Here is a 19,157-nt window from a genome sequence, read left to right as displayed (position 1 = left end):
GACATTAAGATTGATGTGAAGATTTAGCAGGAACATTAATAGACTGGCTAATTGGGCTTGATGGTTACCACCACTTGAGCTAATACCCTAGTCAGTAGTATGTAACTGTTCCAAAGAATCATAGAACAGATGGAAGGGCACAGAGTTGCAAGCTAGTCCTACTCAAATCCATCATCATGCTAGACCAGCATAGAAGGTAATACAGTAAGTGGTGCTTCTTCATTTTCTTGCACCAAAAGAAAGCAAACAAATTATGAATATCAATACCTGAGTGAAATATTTCAGCCCAGACGGTACTGACCATTTACAGCTGTCAAACTGCTTTAGAACCCAATAGAAGAATTGGAATTATCTCATCAGCTAGAGGCATGAGCTTCATATTGTCTTTTGTCAATATCTTTTGGTCAAAGCTAGACAGCAATGTATTAACAATCAACTAAGGGAAATACTAAGGAAAAATTTATTCCTAAACCAAATACAGTAAGACTAACAAAAATGAGAGATGCCATTAAGGACCTACTAAAGTCTAAAGAGGAAAAGTTGAAGAACTTTAGGATTGAAAATATTTAATACAAACTCAAGAAATTAAACCTAATAATGAAGTGATTAAGAAAAAATATGAGTGACTAAAATAATTTTGAAAATGAGATAGGTAATGGGCAGGTAGATGTTCAGTGGATTGATAGCTAGGTCTAGAGATGGGAGATCATGGGTTCATATATGTCTCAGATACTTCCTAGCTGTGGGACCCTGGACAAGTCACTTAACCCTTATTGACTAGCTTTACCACTTTTCTACCTTGGAATCAATACACAGTATTGATTCTCAGATGGAAGGTGAGGGTTTAAAAAATGAGATGGATAGACTTAGACTTGAATTTCAAGAGGGACTTTTTGAGTTTGAGGGCACTGATTTCACTAGCAGACCAATTTCTTCTTATGAGAGTAATTTAAAAAGCTGACATTAGCTATAGTTACCATAAACAAGTTCATTCTCCCACAAATGTTGGTCTGCAAGTGCAAAATCGTTTTAGGATCTTCACACAACAGTATATATGGAGATTCAAAAATGGAACCAAAAGGTTCTCTGTAGGCAACCTTCATGACAATATAATAGCAAAGAAGCATGGGAAAAGTGGCAATCAAGGGCCAGATGAGTGATATTATAAATTACAAACAGGTTATTTATTCTTAAGAAGGTTAGACAGTGAACAGCAATAGAAGTTATGCAACACATAACTGCAGCCTATAAAAACTTAACACTTACAAAATTTCTAGGAAGACACAAACAGAAATATTTGTCAGTGAAATCTTCAAGGTGATATTAACTTATGATTATTCAATCATAGGTTTAAGATTTGGGAAGGACCTCAAAAATCTTTCAGTCAGATTATCTTATTCTCTTATTTTACAAATAAGCAAAGTGGAAGTCCAGAGAGATTGTCTTGCCCAAGGCCACCCAGGAAATATGTCATGAAGCAGACTTGAACCTTAAATCTAGAGCCCATTCTCCTACATTATACTACTTTGCCATATAAATTTTAAAGTTGTTATATTATTTATACACTTTACATTGGTATCTAAATATCCAAGGCACTAGTTATTGTTCTTTACCATCTTTCTAATTATTTTTATCTATAAATTAGTAAGTAATACCTTGGAATAATCAAATTATCAAAGGGCATTTGAAGTAACCTAGTGTAACCTCAATAACACTTGACTGCTTTTCTTCTTACATCATTACTGTATTTGTGTTTAACAGGTTTGGGTTTTACAGACATACTAGCCTTTCCCTCCTTTATTTAAATAATAATAGCTAGCGTTTACATAGCATTTTAAGTATTAGAGAGAATTTTACCTACAAATCATTTCATTTCATCCTCACAACAAGATAGGTACCATTATTATCTTCATTTTTCAGGTGAGGAAACTGAGGCTCAGATAATTTAAGTGACTCATCCAGGATCACAGAGTGAGGATGAATCAGAAATGGGTTTGGAACTCAGGTCTTCTCAATTCTGAGTTAAAGTCCTCTTGGTTAGTTCAGAAAGCTTCCTTTCAACTATAGACTTCCTAGAAAATATATATTCCCACAGGAAAACAATTATGCATGGATATGTATATTCATCTCTCTCCTACATATATGTATATGTGTGTTTCTACATACATATGCATACATATATATACACACATAAATGTTTGCATGTATTTATATATGTATACACAACCAATGTGCTATTTCTCTGTCAGTTTTAGTTGTCCAATTCTAAGATCCAAGCCATAACTATTGGATCACACCTCCTTTCCTATAATAATAGGCAACATTAAAGTCACTTAATGGTAGGTAATAGAGTAAGGGTCTTCTACATGCTTGTAGAACAATGAACAAGTTTGGTCTTGCTCCAAACTTCATAAAATGACAGAAATATTCGCAATCTCCATGAACAAACCCAAATCAATCCAATAACTGTCTAAGAATATCTTGTGTTCTTTGGTTCTAAGTACCAAAAAATAACACAAAATAGATGGGAAGAAATAGTGTCTGAGGTCCATTTCAGTACTAGATCTGAAATGTCATTCTAGGGAAAGGCAGTTTTCAGGATAAAAAGAACAACTTTGGTTTGAAACAGGTCGAGTCTGAAGGTATTTGGGGAGATAGGTATGAAACTCAGTTCAGATTTGGAGACATAGATGCAAGATGTCTGCAGAGGCATTGAGTTTTAAGATATAGGCATACCATTAAACTGATGAATAAGACCAAGAAATATTGGGAAGACAGAAGGAAAATAAAACAATAACCAGCATGTAAAGTGAACACTAATTCTTATTAAAGGACTAGAAGAGAATCATAGGACAAATAAACCAGGAAGTAGTTTCACACAATGATGACATTTTAAAGTAAAATAGCAGATTGGACAATGTCAGAGTGATAAAGTATTTTCTGGTAATTAGAATTAAGAAAACGTAAGGAATAAGTTAATACTGTTTACTGACATGGTCATTGTGATTTACTTGAAAGAGTCAAGTATCTGTATTTTTCCTGATCCAAAGAGACATAAGTATGCACAATTTTACTATAATATTATATAAATTCATACTTAAATACAGCAAAGTATCACCTAGTCAACTTGGTTCATGTTCTTTGCCTTTATAGAGTTGGTATCATTCATAGTTTATAATCACTAAAAACCTACAAGTCAGGGGCAGCTGGGTAGCTCAGTGTATTGAGAGTCAGGCCTAGAGACAGGAGGTCCTATCCTCAGACACTTCCCAGCTGTGTGATCCTGGGCAAGTCACTTGACCCCCATTGCCCACCCTTACCACTCTTCCACCTAGGAGCAGAAGGTTAAGGGTTTAAAAATAAACAAATAAATAAACAAATAAAAACCTACAAGTCTACAATGTTTTGAAATCCTTTATTTACAAGTCTTTTATGCTATATCTATGACTATGAAAAATGTATGTATTTGGTCAAATTTTGCAATTTTATTGTTATTAGTTTTTTTCTATAGCTTGTTAAAATGACCATTTTCATTTAAAAGTAAACAGTTATGTACTTTTAAGATAACCCATGCCTCCTGTTAATATGAGAAACATAAAAAGAAGTTAGTTTCCCCATCTCTAGCTCTGTTTTCCCGCTAGTTTTATTTTTTTAGCACTTTTCTGCACAATTATACTATACCACCATTAATTTGCTTCCATTACTTTGTAAATGTACCCTGGCTGTTGCATCTATATACATTTGGAATACCTAACTACATTTTAAGCTTCTTAAGGTAAGGGACCATATGGTCATCAGAGCATGGAGAAAGGTGGGGGGAAGACGAAAGAGAAAAGAGGGAGGCGAAGGAGGGAGAAAAAGGGAAAGAGAGAGTGAGAGAGACAGAGAGACAGAGTCAGAGACAGAGTCAGACAGAGACAGAGATAGAGAGTCAGAGACAGAGACAGAGAGGAACAGAGACAGAGAGAGGCAGAGACAGAGAGAGAGAGAGAGCAAGAGAAAAAAAAGAAAAAGGTAATTTTTGCCCTCAAAGGACTTGAATTCTGATGAGAGAAGACAATGATTAAAAGGGAACTAGAAAGAGGTCAAGGGAAGAGTATCTGCATAGGTGCAAGGCTGCTAGGGAAGAAGAATATAAGTACAAAGAGTTTAGGAGAGAACAAAATGCTGTTTTTGGTATACACAAATCACAATAAGGATTGAACTCTGAGATGTTCCTACAGTTAGGAGTACATCATGCTAGAAAAAAGGCATGACTATCATAGCTAGGAAAGGAAGACTGAAATCAACTGCTTCAGGAAGTCAAGGTCAGCAGCTTAACAGGTCTGCAAGAAAAACTCAAGTCAGGGCAATAACAAAAGGAAAAGCTCAGGAAGAACAGATGCAAACACTAAAAACCAAATCCATTTCCCTTGCTTAACTTGGAACCTTTTGGTATCCATAGCTAAGTGTTCTTGGCTAAGAGATCAAATGGCGTGTTTATATCATACTGTGCCACAGAGGGGACCAGGTCCTGATAAGAAGAATATAGGTACAAACCTGACTCATTCCTCTATTGAAAACTAGAGTTAATTCATTTTTTGTGACTGTTCGTTGTCCCAGATAGCAAAAGATGTCCAGGAAACTGGAGTCCTGATAACATCAACTATTTCTACTTTTTTTGTTGTAATCATCTGCTCTCCTCTTAAGGAGACATAAAATATGTAATAAATGAATGAATGAAGCAAAACATTTCACACTCTTAGGAAGAGCATATTTTACAAGGATGAGATAGCACATACATAAAAGAAGTTTCAGCTGTAAGCCAAATGGAAAAACTCCATGGTTTTTAGTATACAAGAGCAAAATAAGTAATGCAAGATCTTTAATGCTATTTCCACTTGGTGGGGGGACACGGAAACTAGATCAGTTGCTAATGTTGAATCATTTGACAATGCCAAGGATTCTTCTTGGAGAAAGCATAATCCTGGGTTGACAGTATCTATAGCTTCTGAAGAGGCAGGGTTTTTAGGACTCTCAGAGTAGTTGTGCTGGTGCACCTCTCCACAAGGACTGATTTCCTTACTGATGGCTACAAGGTTGGGTTGAAATCAGGACTGGTGGTCTGGAGTGCATTGCTATTTACTAGGGCTTTGTGGCTGAATCCATCAGATCAACTTGCCAGGCACATATAGCCCTCTGTCTCTCTCTTATAGTGTGTTGCTCGATTGCCTCTTTTGTGGATGTCAGTTGGTCTTAATTTTAATAACCACCTTTTTTTTGCTTAATTTATTACAATTAAAAAACTAGTAAAAGGATACCTTAAGGAATTTGGAATTTCATCAGTGGGTACTCTCTCCACCAATACAAATAACCTCATTCTGTGTGATTCTTGTCTTTCTGTAAATCCTCAATAGATGATCTACCCAACATGCTAGAAACTTTGGTCTTTAGTCTTCTAATATTTAATGGAAGCCAATGCAATGCTTTCTATTTTTCACCCCTTACATGATACATGATACATGATACATGGCTAGCCTGGCTTCTTCTCTAGTTATATATCCTTGAAGATGTCTTTTATGTCATTTTACACAGGCAAGTCGTTTTGCTAATATATACTATTTTACTGTGATATAAGAAATAATAAATTGGTAGTGAGGAAAATTAGAAAGGATACAAAATTATATATGTTTATATATACATATATAAAATATATACATACAAAATGTAAATTTTCACAACCTCAATTCTATTAGTGACAAGTTTTGTTTAAAAATCAAGTTGTGAACTGCTTTTTAAAAAATTCATAATTTTGCAAGTATTAGGCTGCTTTATCTCTAAAAGGTTAAGTAAATTAAATCTTGAAATAAATACCATAGTGAATACTGAAAAAAGTTAAAAATTTTGCTTTCTAATTTATTCTATTTGACTTCATTTTAAGTTTTCTTTTATATTTAGAATTTTTAGTGGTATTATAATCAAGGGCTATATCCTTCTATATACAGGCTAAACATACTGCCACTGTTTTCCTTTTTGAGTTAAATCCTTAGCTGTTTAAGTGGAATGATATTTAACTGCAATATTTTTTATTTTCCATCACCTGATATGGTATTCACTTGAGTGCAACGGCTATCCTTTATTTTGGCGGAAAAGTATTTTTAGTCGACAACCCCCAAACAAAGTAAATGCTGTGATAGCAAAAATAATAAAATAGTAAGAACAGGTTAAAGATCGGCATTTGAGTTTCGCAAATTAAATTTAAAAACCTTTTCTAGTTAGTTAAGAGATTGGCAAGTTTTTACAAATAACATCAGTGAGCCTTTTAGGGAGAAACACAGTCGCATTAGAATGGAGTCATTAGGCAATACATTTATTTTGAAGCCAATTAACCTTTTGTCAGAGAAATGTCGGCGCTGTAATGGTTTCAGCGGTGGAGGTCAGCCTCTAACAGGGACACGTATGACAGCGATTACGCCGTCTGACATATGCTGTAGACCGAGAGTACAGCCAAGGAATAAGAATCTGCCTTCTTTTGTATTCTATTCTGCATTTCCAGGGTGCAGGCAATCTTGACCTATCCATTTAGGTAATTAAAGCTTCCATTTGGAAGTGTCCTGCAGGAAGGTGAAATTTGGGGGAGATAAATGACTGTTGCTCACTGTATCCAGTCACCACTTCCATCATTTGATGGACTGCCTGAAACAGGCTGGGCTGCCAGGTTCTCATAAAAATAGAGATGAATTGGGCAGCAGACAATTCTCTAAGGCAAAGCAACTCTGTCATCTTCTTTTTTGCAACCTATAATTTAATTGTTAGTCAAGGTGGACGGCTGACTCAGGGGCCCTTTTTCTAAGAGCTTTCCTACTATCTTCCATTTGCAGAGAAATTACTCTAGTTTATTTACTTATCAACCAACTTTATTTGGCTATGTGAGATGTCACTTGGATAAGCACAGCTGGCTGTCACAGCTGTGCCCTGACTTACCTTCCAGGCAATTTTGTTTCCTTTGGAGTCATGCTCAAGGGCAATTGGGAAGTCTCCTCGCTCATAAAACTTTCGAAAAGCTGTGGGTTTTGTTGGTCGTTCTTTAAATGCTCCTGCAGTTGGCGGGCCTCTCACCTATTAAAAAAACATAGACACAACATATTTTGATCTGATTTCAAAAGATACCAAGAGAGTCAAAATCAAATCATCCTTCAGCTGTTGTTGTTTAGTTGAATAGAGGGTTATCTGGACAAAGTAAATTATGAATCGCTTAGGTAAGTGTAAATCGGCAAGATTTGAATTTTTTATATTTTAATTTCTAGAATCCTTACAGATGTTTTGTAGATCTAATGAGGAAGGAGGAAAATTATTTTTCATATTGCTATTAAAGAAAAGGCTTTATAATAGTATCCTTTTAATGATATTTTTAAAAGCAATGTCAAGTGACACTTTAAAAATTATTTTACTTGTATAAAGATTACTGTATAATGAGAGTAGGTGGAAAGGAATGAAGAATAGCTCTCAGTTGAGGTACATCCTTCCAAAAAAGCTATCATGGCTTGGGAAGTTAAAATATTTTCCCACTTTTAATACACTGCATCCTGATTACAAGACAAATATTCTTTATGAAACATTGGACAAACTTTTGAAATATATGCTATTTTTACTTGTTTATAGGTAAAACAGGGACAATATAGTCATTTACCTTTCAGGATGTGGAAATTAATTACAAATTATAAAAACTGAACAGAAATGTTAACTAATGATTAGCTAGATTACTAAAAAATAATGAAGGAAGAATGCATTTAAGCATCACAGGAGGCATGAGAAAATACCCATAAAACAAATTTCCCATAATTCAATTATCAACGAGCACCATATATTTTTATCTAAAAAGAGAATATTTTAAAATGATAATGTTCACATCAGGAGGAAAACTTAAATTGATGCTGTTTATCACCCAACTAATGCATTAGGCTCTAAAATTTGAAGAGAGGAGTGAAATATTTAGAACATAAAAAATATATTGCTCTACATACAAAGAACTGAAACATCATATAGTCATGCACACACTACTTATAAAGGTCAAATGTTTTTGCCTTTCCCAGGATGTTGTCAATGAAAACTACAATTCTTTTACAGATTTCCTTTGACTGATTCAATTAGTAACATTAATATTTTCTTAATGTTTCAGTTTTTTTCCTTTCCACAGTATGTCTATAAATTACTTCAAAATAAGATTAGCTAGGTGATTCAGTGGATCCAGAACCAGGAATGGGAGGTCCTGGGTTCAAATCAAGCCTCAGACATTTCCTAGTAGTGTTACCATGAGCAAGTCACTTAATTCCAATTACCCAGGCCTTGTTGTTCTTTTGCCTTGCAAATGATTCTTAGTATTAATTCTAAGATAAAAGGATAAGGGTTTAAAAAATAAGATAAATTACATCAAAAAAGTTTTAAGAATTCTTCTACTAAGATTCTATTTTGATGACTAAATGTGAAGATGACCTGGTGTACTCACTGCCAAGAAAACAGAAGTTCTGGCAAGTCCTATGTACTAAATTGGAAAGACTTCTAAAATGTGTAGTAAGATATGATCTATTTGATAATAAAAATCAGATTAACTACTCAATCAGTCAGTGCATCCTTATGAAGCACTATGCTCCAGATAAGAGATGTGAAGACAAACAGGGATAGTCTTCGCTTTCAGAGAGCTCACATTCTAATGGGGGATGTGGTATAAGGGAACTATGCACACACACACACACAAAATACATACAAAGTAAATACACCATAATTTGGAAGGGAGGACCCCTCAGTAGCTGGGGTGAGAGGTAATGGGGAGCTATTTCTTTTTCTAAGAAAGAAATAGAAAGGAATGCTAAAAGCAGTAAAAGAATTGATTAAATGTGGAGTTATACAGTCAACTGTTTCACTGTAATGAGTAACAATTATTCTTTTTAACTACACTGGTACAATGAGAAAATGTTTCCTCTTGAAGACCTGCAAATTCAATTATTTCTGGTGGATTGAGGATGACCCCTAGCATCATTAGCAATACTTCATTATTCATTATGTCTCATATTTCTGGGTCTTTGCACAGGTAAATCCTTCCTCATCCCCCATAAGTGCCCATCCCTTCTTATCTCTACTTCCTAGAATCCAAGGATTTCTTCAAAACTAAGCTCAAATACCACTTCCCTCTGTGAGGCTTTTCCAGATCATACTACTTGTTGGTTCCTCTCCTTTCCAATAAATTATCTTATTTCATATAACCTTTATATGTATATATACAAATATATACATACAGACATATGTACATACACACATGAGTCCCAAAAGCCTTAGTGCAGTTTTAAGATTTTTAAAAATGTAAAACATTGCTAACACTTCTGGGGTGCTCCCCTGTATAACAAAGCTCCTAGAAGGAATTGTTTTGTTTTGTTCTTTATGCTTTGCACATAGTAGATGCTTAATAAATGTTTGATTTTGATTGATTTGTCTTTATTCAGTACTTTCTGTATGCTAGATACTTCTGGAATCTAGAGAAGACAAGAGTTGTATGTTGCATCTTTAGCAATTCTATGACAATTGTCCTGAGCAGCTAGGTGACATAGAGGATAGAGTGCTGGATCTAAAGTCAGGAAGACTCCTTTTCCTGGAGCAGTTAGGTTGCTCAGTGGATAGAGTACCAGGTCTGGAGTGGGGAGAACCCAGTTTCAAATTTGATCTCAGACACTTCCTAGTTTTTGATCCTCGGGCAAAGCACTTAAATCCAATTGCCTAGCTTTTGTCATTCTTCTATTTTATAACTGATGCTAAGGCAGAAGGTAAGGGTTAAAAAAAATCCTCTTCCTGAGTTCAAAGCTGACCTCAGACATATACTAGTTATGTGACATTAAGCAAGTCCCTTGATCCTGTTTGCCTCAATTTCCTCATCTATAAAACAAGATAGAGAAGGAAATGGCAAAGCACTCCATTATCTGCCAAAAAGAAACCCAAATGAAGTTGTGAAGGGTTGGGATGTGACTGAAACAACTAAACAAGCAAGAGTATTATCCATTGTTAAAAAAATTGGCTACCTCAGTATAAAGAAGATGATTTCTCATAGAAAATGAAGAAAAAGTTAAAGTGTTTGATCCATTTAACTTTATCTCCTGGGTAACAAATCCATTAGCTATGTAGTTTCTTTCCTTCTGTCTTTTATCCATTTTCTCCTCTTTCTCTGACAGCCAGGAATTGGGTATTTCCTCTCACTGAATTCACTTCACTGATTCTAGCCACCCAGATTTTCCATTTTTCATCCATTTCTCATTTGTTTTCTTTTGTTAAATTATTTAGATCTCTCTTTCATTTCTTCACCTTTGTTTTCAAACATGTTTAGATCTTCCCTTTCTCAAATCAAGCCACTTTCTGGATCCTCTTTACATCTACTACATAATTTTTATTTCTTTTATTCTCACCTCAGGAGATGGTCTTTATGATTTTATTGTTTCGTTTCCCATTCACTCGACCCCCCCCCAACCTTACTCCTGGCACTCTTACAGACAAAAGGATAAGTAATTTTCTGCATAACCTATAGTTTATTTTAAAATAGGCACACTACTAGACTTTTTTTAAAAGATAAGAATAGAAGTAGGTAGAAGTATGGTTAATATTTTTTATTTGGAAACTGCTATACATTTTTATATTGTGCTTTAAGTATTTCTCCCTCTATAAATTACAAATAATCTAATAAAATAAGGAAGCACACAGAGCTCATATTAAAATTGTGGGAGAAATGCAGTGAAGATTTGTCTGAAAAGAGGGACCTACCCTTAAACCAATTAGGAAGAATGGATGTTGCAGTAGAATGCTTTTAATAAAATCAAATGTACTTGAAAACCAAAGTACTTAATGTAGGCTGTAATGATTATAATGACAAAATACTTTATATACTCACATTTATTGAATATATAGTAATGAATTTAAGATCTGGATCATGAAGTCTGTCACAATAATAATAATCATTAGTAGGGGTAAAGGTTAAGGTTTTCTAAATTCTTCCATGTGTATTTTGAAATTTTTATTTGAAGCATTTTCATCTAGGATTACTATAGCTGATAAAGACCTAATTTATTTTGGGTAGGAAATCCATATTACCTTGTCTTCAGATTATTTTATTTAACTAAATCACTTAATGTTAGCTCTATATTTTTAGCTGCTCAAACCTTAAGTCTGAGTTATTAAACCACTACTGTTAAAACAGCCAATGGCACAACTTTTTACTAAGGAACAATAGCAATTAACTGTTAGGTCTAGAATTGGCAAACATACATGCATTTAGCATCATTATAGTTCTCTAAGTAGCACATTTAGGAATTCTAGTCTTTTTATAAATCTGACAATCTTGGATCTTAAATGCCAAGGAAGTGACAATTAATAATATCAAATAATATAATACTCAGTTTACAAGCTAATATAAAAAGTGTATAATAACAGCTAAATTCGCTGAAACATATATATACACATACACACAGACACTATAGGTGTTTCAGGGATTACATGATTAAATAGATTGGTAGCTATGTAAAATAATATAGGTGATATCCTCTAATAGTGAATAAGATTGCTTTATCAATATGTAGCATTGCTAAATAGACAGATACATATATGTGTCTAATTTTGTATTTGATTAATCTGTGATCTCATAAATTGGGTATTCCCTTCCCATTGAACAATAAAACCCAGCTATATCTGCTCATCCCATGGGATTCTTCATAAGTCATCCATAAAGAACTAACCCAGTTCTTTAGAGAACTTTCTCCTATTTTGTTTTTAATCATGATTATTCCTTTTATATTAGATAATATTTTCAATTGAATACTTTTAAGACACAGTTATAAATGAAATTTGTCAACCTTCTAATCTTATCATCTTCTTAGAGATGAAAGTTAGAATCAGTGCAGGTTGTCTGCTTTATAAATACAACCTGCCATTGCACTGTTAAAATGAATATTTCATATTAAGTTTTTATTCATGCATCAGCATTTGCTTGATGAAGCCATTTCTAGCATTTGATTCCCTTTAGTTAGTTTGTATTTCATAGCTATATAATGGATAAATGTCCTTTTGAGTTTCAAGTCAACTCTCTTGATAAATTTCATTTTTGGTGAAATTATACTGAAAATCCATGTTCAAGTCAAATGAATAGAATTTGTGTAAATCATTATGAAACCTATATTTAACATTTCAATTCTTTGGTGTTCTAGACTGAAAAAAAGTTAAGAAAATCTTCCTACTTCAATTTAATAAAATTTTTTGAACAAAAATTTATTACAAATATAATAGAAATAGAGAACCATTCTAGTTAGTTAAATATTACCACTAACAATTTTACCTCATTATTATCTAGGAGGGATCGAATAATCTGAAGATCAATGTCTTGGGTCAAAAATGTACTTGTTTCTAAAATCCAGCTTTTATAAATTTAACATTATCCATATATGACCAAGGAAAAAGTAAAATGCAATATTGAATTTCTCCCCTTTTCTACCACTTCTATTCAGTATGTTATAGAATATCAGATCACACATCTGTAGTATTCATTTAGAATAAAAATGGTGGTCTGTTGTTTGTATTAATTAAATATATTATTAAAATATATTCATTTCTAATGAAAAATTAGAGTAAAAACTATATTGAGGCCTACATTAACAATTGTTGAATAGGCTTTGACATTTTAAAAGGTGATTATATATATATATGGGGCAGCTGGGTGGCTCAGTGGATTGAGAGCCAGGCCTAGAGATTGGAGGTCCTAGGTTCAAACCCGGGCTCAGACACTTCCCAGCTGGGTGACCCTGAGCGACTGTGTGACCCATTGCCTACTGGTTGTGGCCCTATGCTCCTAGAATGGAGTCCCAGGATAATATATATATATTTCATGTATTCTTGTACACACTTAGAAAATATTCCTTGACCATTCCTTTCACAATCTATTCCTGCTTTAATTCTGTTTAAATAAAGAGCTATGATATGGAGTAGAAATAAAATTTAAATTAGGGAGTGCTTATTGAAACTTCAACAAATACTTTTTCTTTGATGTAAAATAGAAAAAAAAATCCCTTAGCACTTCTACTCAGCATTCTTTATTTTGGTATATCTGCTAAACACCACCAGCATAAGACTACTATCAAAACAGCTAATTCTGGAATGGCTCAAGTAAGTAATGATTTTCCTGATTATTCAAATCAAATAAATTCTTTTTTTGTGGTATTATTTGGCCTACACCATATTCAATGTCTCCTGATTTTTTTCTAAATGAAAGTATTCATGAAATAGAATGAGTCCTATACATAATCTATACATCCTTGATATTTTTAATTCCTTACTTGTTTTAGTTTTTTAATTATCTTTGAAATGAAATCACCGAGTTATATAGAATATGACATGATAAGAATAATTATCAAAAGGGAGGAATATGATTTTTTAAAAAGACAAAGACCTAAAAAAAATGAAAGATAACTGACTTAAGAATGTTTAAGTCAGAGACCAGCTAAGAAGGTAGAATAGGAAAGAAACAGTACAGCTCAGTGTCCTCCATGTCAATTCCCACAAAGTTCTTAGAAGAGAAGAACCCCAAATTGAGTTATCTGAGTATATAAGAGAAAATAACAGTGGGGCATTTGTGACAAAAATCATAAATTCTGCCTATTGATAAGTAATCAGTTTAGGAACTATGGATATATCAGAAATGGGTAGCAGTGTAATCTCTTTGACCCTTTATATGGTTCATGAATTAAGCCCTTGGAACTATCTTAACCAGCACTCTGAACTCAAAACAACTTTACAGATTTAACTACAGGGCTTGGATTGGAGTGGGGCAAAAGTGTAGTTGCCATTTACTATTTGAATCAATTTTTTAAAACTGTTAGTTATATCAATTAGAGAAGAAAAATAAAATTAGGAAATAGTGCAGGCAAAGAAAAAAAGTTATCACCTTTTTGTAAATGATGTGGTAGTTTACTTAAGGAAACCTGAGAGAGAAAAGTAAAATTAATTGAACCAAATTAATAACTTCAACAGATTTGGAAAATGTAAAATATATCCACAAAAATCATTAGAATTTTTTTACATTATTAATGATATCCAGCAGGAAGTGATAGAGAAAGTAAACTTAAAATAATTAGACTGAATAAAATACTAGGGAGTCTATCTACCAAGACTGCACATAGAAGCTAAGTGAATGCATGTCTAAAACACTTTTCAATAATAAAAACAAATCATTAAAAATCAGAAAAATATTAACTGCTCATGGGTATGCTGAAAATATATGATGAAATGACAATTTTTCCTAAATTAATTTTTTTATTTAGTGCCTTACAAAAACTACCAAAAATTAATCTGTAGAACTAGAAAAAATAACAAAAATATTAAAGGAACAAAAATTCAAGAAGTGCAAGGAAAGTGATCTTTTAAATGGGTAAGAAGGATTCTTAGGAATTCAAAAATAAAATTTTATTATAAAATATTTAGAATCAAAATAATTTTTTACTAATTAAATAACAGGGAGGTGGATCAGTGAAATAGTTGTTGGAATACAATATACAAAAGCAAAGGAAAGTAGTAGCCTTGTCCTTTAAGAAATCAAACACCACAATTGCTTGGATTATATATTAGAAAGTAGTCTGACAGAAATTAGGTTCACTCCAACATTTCACAGTAACTGGGTAGGTAAACTTTGTAGATACCTTATCTGATAAAGCTCTTGTTTTCCACACATTGGGAACTGATTGTAACTTTTTTAAAAAAGTGCTATTTCACAATAGATAAATAATAGTTATTAGCAGGTAATTTTCCTGGGAATAAGTCCAATCTATCAATAGCAACATGAAAAATTATGCTATAAATCAATAATGATGAAAGGAAATAAGTTACTTTTGAAGTTATATTTTTCAACTATAAGACTGGCAATGTCAACTAAAGGAAAATAACACATTAGAGAAGATGTTGGAGGGGCTGAGGGAAGATGAACACATGAATAAAATATTGGTAGGATAATGAACTAATTTCACCATTCTGTAAAGCAATTTGGAACTATGCCCCCAAAGTTTCTAGACTGTGAATATTCTTTGACAGAGCAATATCTCTACTAGGTATGTCAAAGAGATCAGAGAAAGAGAAAAAACTCATATGAACAAAAAGAACTCTGTCTTTGTGTGTGTGTGTATGTATGTGTGTGTGTGTGCTGACAAGAAATTGTGCACTATGGAGTTTCCAATCAAGTGAAGAATGACTGAAAAATTTCATGTAATGAATGTAACAATATTATTTTGCTGTAAGAATTTACTTAGAGGCAGATTTAGAGAAATCTGAAAGATTTTGATAAGGGCATGCAGAGTGAATTTAGTAGAAGCAGGAGAATGATTTAAATAATATAACATTGTTATTATATAACATATACTAACTTGTAACATTTTAAAAATTTGATAGTTACAACAACCAATGATTCCAGAAGACCTGATGATTATGACTCCTACCTATTTATTGACAGAGAGATGAAAAGCTAAAAATGCAGAATAAGATATAAATGTGGATGTGACTAAGGTGAGAAATCATTTTGCTTGAATATTTATGTATATACATACATATATATGTATAAGTGCACATGTTATATATATATTTTAAAAGGATGTTTTTGGAACAGGGAAGTGAGAAGAAAAAATAAATTTTCCTTAAAGTAATATTTAATAAAAATAATTGGGTCAAAAACCAAATTATAGAAAGAATTTTTAAAATTAGAAAATATGTTTATATATATACAAATATAAGACATATACATAGAAACTTATGCACATATACTTAAGAAAGTGTTTGAAAAAACAAAAATAATTATGTGAATAATCCCAAAATAGCATTATACAAAATATTTAACACTTATATAACATTTATATTTCATATTTATTAAACTATACCATTAATTCATGTAAAACTATTTTAAAATATGGAGATTAATTGATTCTTTCTTAAACAACACAAATACAATTAATAGAAACCCGAGAAACCTTCTTTTTAAGGGAAAAGTTTAGAATTTTGCTACTAAGAACAAGGGAGAAAATGAAGGTTGCCCAATTTTATTATTAGCCAAAATAGTTGATGAAGTGTTAACTATTTCATAGCATAACAAAGATAAATTAAAGCAGTAAATCATAAAAATTATAGTAAAATATCTGTGGCCAATATAATGGATTTCTCAGAATATAAAAGAATCATCAACAAATATGAGATATAAAGCAGCTATAATATGAACTCACAAAAAATATAAAAACGCCATTCAAAACAATGGTGAAATTTATGTTAACACCTGAGAATTTATTTTACTAGAATAGATATATATTATTTTAATTATTTAATTAAATATTACATGAAATGATGCATAAAGAATTATTCTTTCTATAATAAAATTTTAGAGTAGAAGAACTACATAATCTGAAGGACATTTAATGTTCATGGCTGAGTAAGCTAATAGAGCAAAGATTAAATTGCTATGTAAATCTTGGTACATATTTGTATTAAAGGAATTCGGGTTATTTCTTCTAAAATAATATGTAAATTCTACAAGGGCAGCCTTGGTAGTTTTCAAATATTATTCCTTTTGATGCATGTGTAAAAGATTTCCCTACATACCCTCAACTAATATAGCTGAGATGCTCTAATTCTGGTTACCTTCGAGTGATAACATTTCTTTGTTGGAAAAACAATCAATCAAAGTAATAAAGTAGGTAGGGATAAGTCTTTAATCCACTTGGGAAACATGAAGTATTGAAAGAAAGCAGATGATACCATAGAAAATGTGGCTGGAGGAAGAGAATCAGTCATGCCTATGGGTCTTGAAAAAAATGGTTTATCAGTTTCATATAGAGATTTCCAATAGAAGACTAGACTAGTAGAGAAGAAGGTCTAACTAAGCCAATGAGCAGATGAATCAACTTGGGTGTCCTCAATGATGAAAATATCTCTCCTATTAAGCAAATTTCCTTTTGTTAACTGCTGAATGGCTTACAAGCATCTCATTTTGTTCTAGTATGGAACTTTAACTACAAGCAGGACTAGCCTGAGCTAAAACAAATCTGGAATATCTCTGTCCTCTTTACCATGGCCCAACTTGTGAACTTTTAAAGTTCAAAAGACTTGTTCATCAATGGCTGATTTAGAGAGCTAGATACACCAAAGGGGAAATTCATAAGGAATCTACAAAGAGAGAAAAGGACTTCCAGAAATCAAAAGCTGTGAGATGGCCCTTTGCTGGAACATACACTCTAAGCTTAAGCCCACTCAACTAAGGGGACCTTTTGTAAGGGAAAAGTGTGTCACAAAATTTGTTGTGTTTTTATTTTTATTGTTGTTGTTCTTTAAGATTTTTTCTTGCTATTCTTACTTGATAAATGCATCCTTATTAATGTTAATCAACACTGGTTGACTAATTGATATTTCAAGTGTTGGGCACAATGGATGGTGGTTCATATTAGTAACCGCCAAACTTTTAGGTTACTTCTAGAATCCCAAGAGAAGTAACAATCAACTACTCTCTGTGGGACCAAAACATCTGTAGAAGCTGGAGTTGAGAAGTTACTACATCTGAATTTCTGTAACAATATGTACAAAAAAGCTTTCTGCCCAATGCTTGAGTACCTGTAAGGATGAAGAACTCACTATTATTGAGGAAGCCATTTTATTTTTAGACAGCTTTAATATTTAGGAAGCTGAGTCTAAATTTGCCTGATAAGATCATAAATCAGTTTAAGTATCTAAGTTTATAACCTGGGAAGTTTGGTAGTGATGAATTTAAAGTAAATAGTGAAATTATCCACATAAGATAACATTGTTTCATTCATCTATTCACATTCTTTTTTTCATTTATTCAATAAACATTTATTAAGTATTAAAGGAGGAAACAAGTTCAGAAAGACTAAAACAATAAACTCATCCAAGCTCATAAAGGTAGTAAATGGGAAAAAAATGAAGAAAACATTAATGTTTTGTAACCAAATGAGATCTAACCTGATAGGAAGATAGAGAATGAAATATTTATAAAATTTAGGTTTTATATTTTAATATTGAACAAGTCAAAATATCATTACTTATGTTAACTTTTAAATTTAGTATATTATCACCATAGTTTAAAATTAGACAGTTTACTCTTTGCAAACCTCATGATTGGGGTGCACATTTCCTTTTGATTATTTTATTTTAAGATAAGGGGATAAGGTAGCTTTAGCATATTTTCTATTGTACTCAGCTACATAAAAAAAGGTTGTTTTAGCCTTCTTCAACTAAATAAGATGGAATAATGAAAAGAAGAAAAAGGAATCTTGACAGTTAATGGATAAAACAATTTACTAAAAAGCTGCCCTCTTCTTCCTTTTAAATATAAAAGGGGTACACATTTAAGTGCCACAGTGTGCTTCTTGCTATCAACTTGTCTCCAGAGAGTCATCAGAGATTTCAATTTAGTCTACGCTATTTAGCATCTGTCCTCATACAGCTGATAAAATGCCTGAATGACTGAGACAGTTTGGCTAATGCACTGTCACAGCTAACATTAAGGCCAAAGAAATGAGTTGGCTGAATGTGAGAGGAGGAAAGAAATAAGTAAGAGCTTAAAACATATTTCATTTCTCTAATGACTTTAATGTTGTAAAGACAGCAAAGATCTTATTTCTAGGCTTTATGAAAATGAAATTCTGTTGGATTTTTTACATTTGTCTTGGAATGATGATTCCTTTTGCTGTACTAATATAGTCTAACACAGTGTTTGTGGTGGTTTGTTTTGGAAAAGATACCATTACTGTCCATATTTTATACTTTAAGAATGGCTTAGTCAAGTGGACTCAAGAAAACAAGATTTAAAAAGGCTGCATAAACATTTCTACTTATTCATCAATCTATTACTAGCAAGTAAGGATGATACTGATTGAGATTGACTTAAGTCATTTTACTACACCTGAAAGAAATGATAAAATGCCAAATCAATGCTTTTGAACTTTTTCCTCCCCTTTGTCCACTTGGAGTAGATAGGGGAGAGGCAACAGTTTTCACTGACAGCTGAATAAAGCTGAATTTTTTTTTAATTTTTCCCTTTCCCAGGGTATAGGAAGCATGGCTTCCCTTCCCAATAATGTTCATACCTACCAGAAACTGAAGTCAAATCT

At 32.6% G+C, this 19,157-nt stretch overlaps 1 protein-coding gene across 2 annotated transcripts in view; it reads right to left on the bottom strand.

Moving 5' to 3' along the window:
• PACRG (parkin coregulated) overlaps positions 1–19,157 on the bottom strand; it is a 596,812-nt gene that overhangs the window by 509,771 nt on the left and 67,884 nt on the right. For both annotated transcript variants that reach the window (XM_044671843.1, XM_044671842.1), the window contains exon 2: positions 6,964–7,098. In XM_044671843.1, the coding sequence (XP_044527778.1) occupies positions 6,964–7,098 (135 nt within the window). The remainder of the gene's footprint in view (positions 1–6,963; positions 7,099–19,157) is intronic.

This window comes from Gracilinanus agilis, chromosome 4 (assembly GCF_016433145.1).
Source record: "Gracilinanus agilis isolate LMUSP501 chromosome 4, AgileGrace, whole genome shotgun sequence".
NCBI classification, from domain to species: Eukaryota; Metazoa; Chordata; class Mammalia; order Didelphimorphia; family Didelphidae; genus Gracilinanus; species Gracilinanus agilis.
This window is presented reverse-complemented; position numbering and strand designations above follow the sequence as displayed.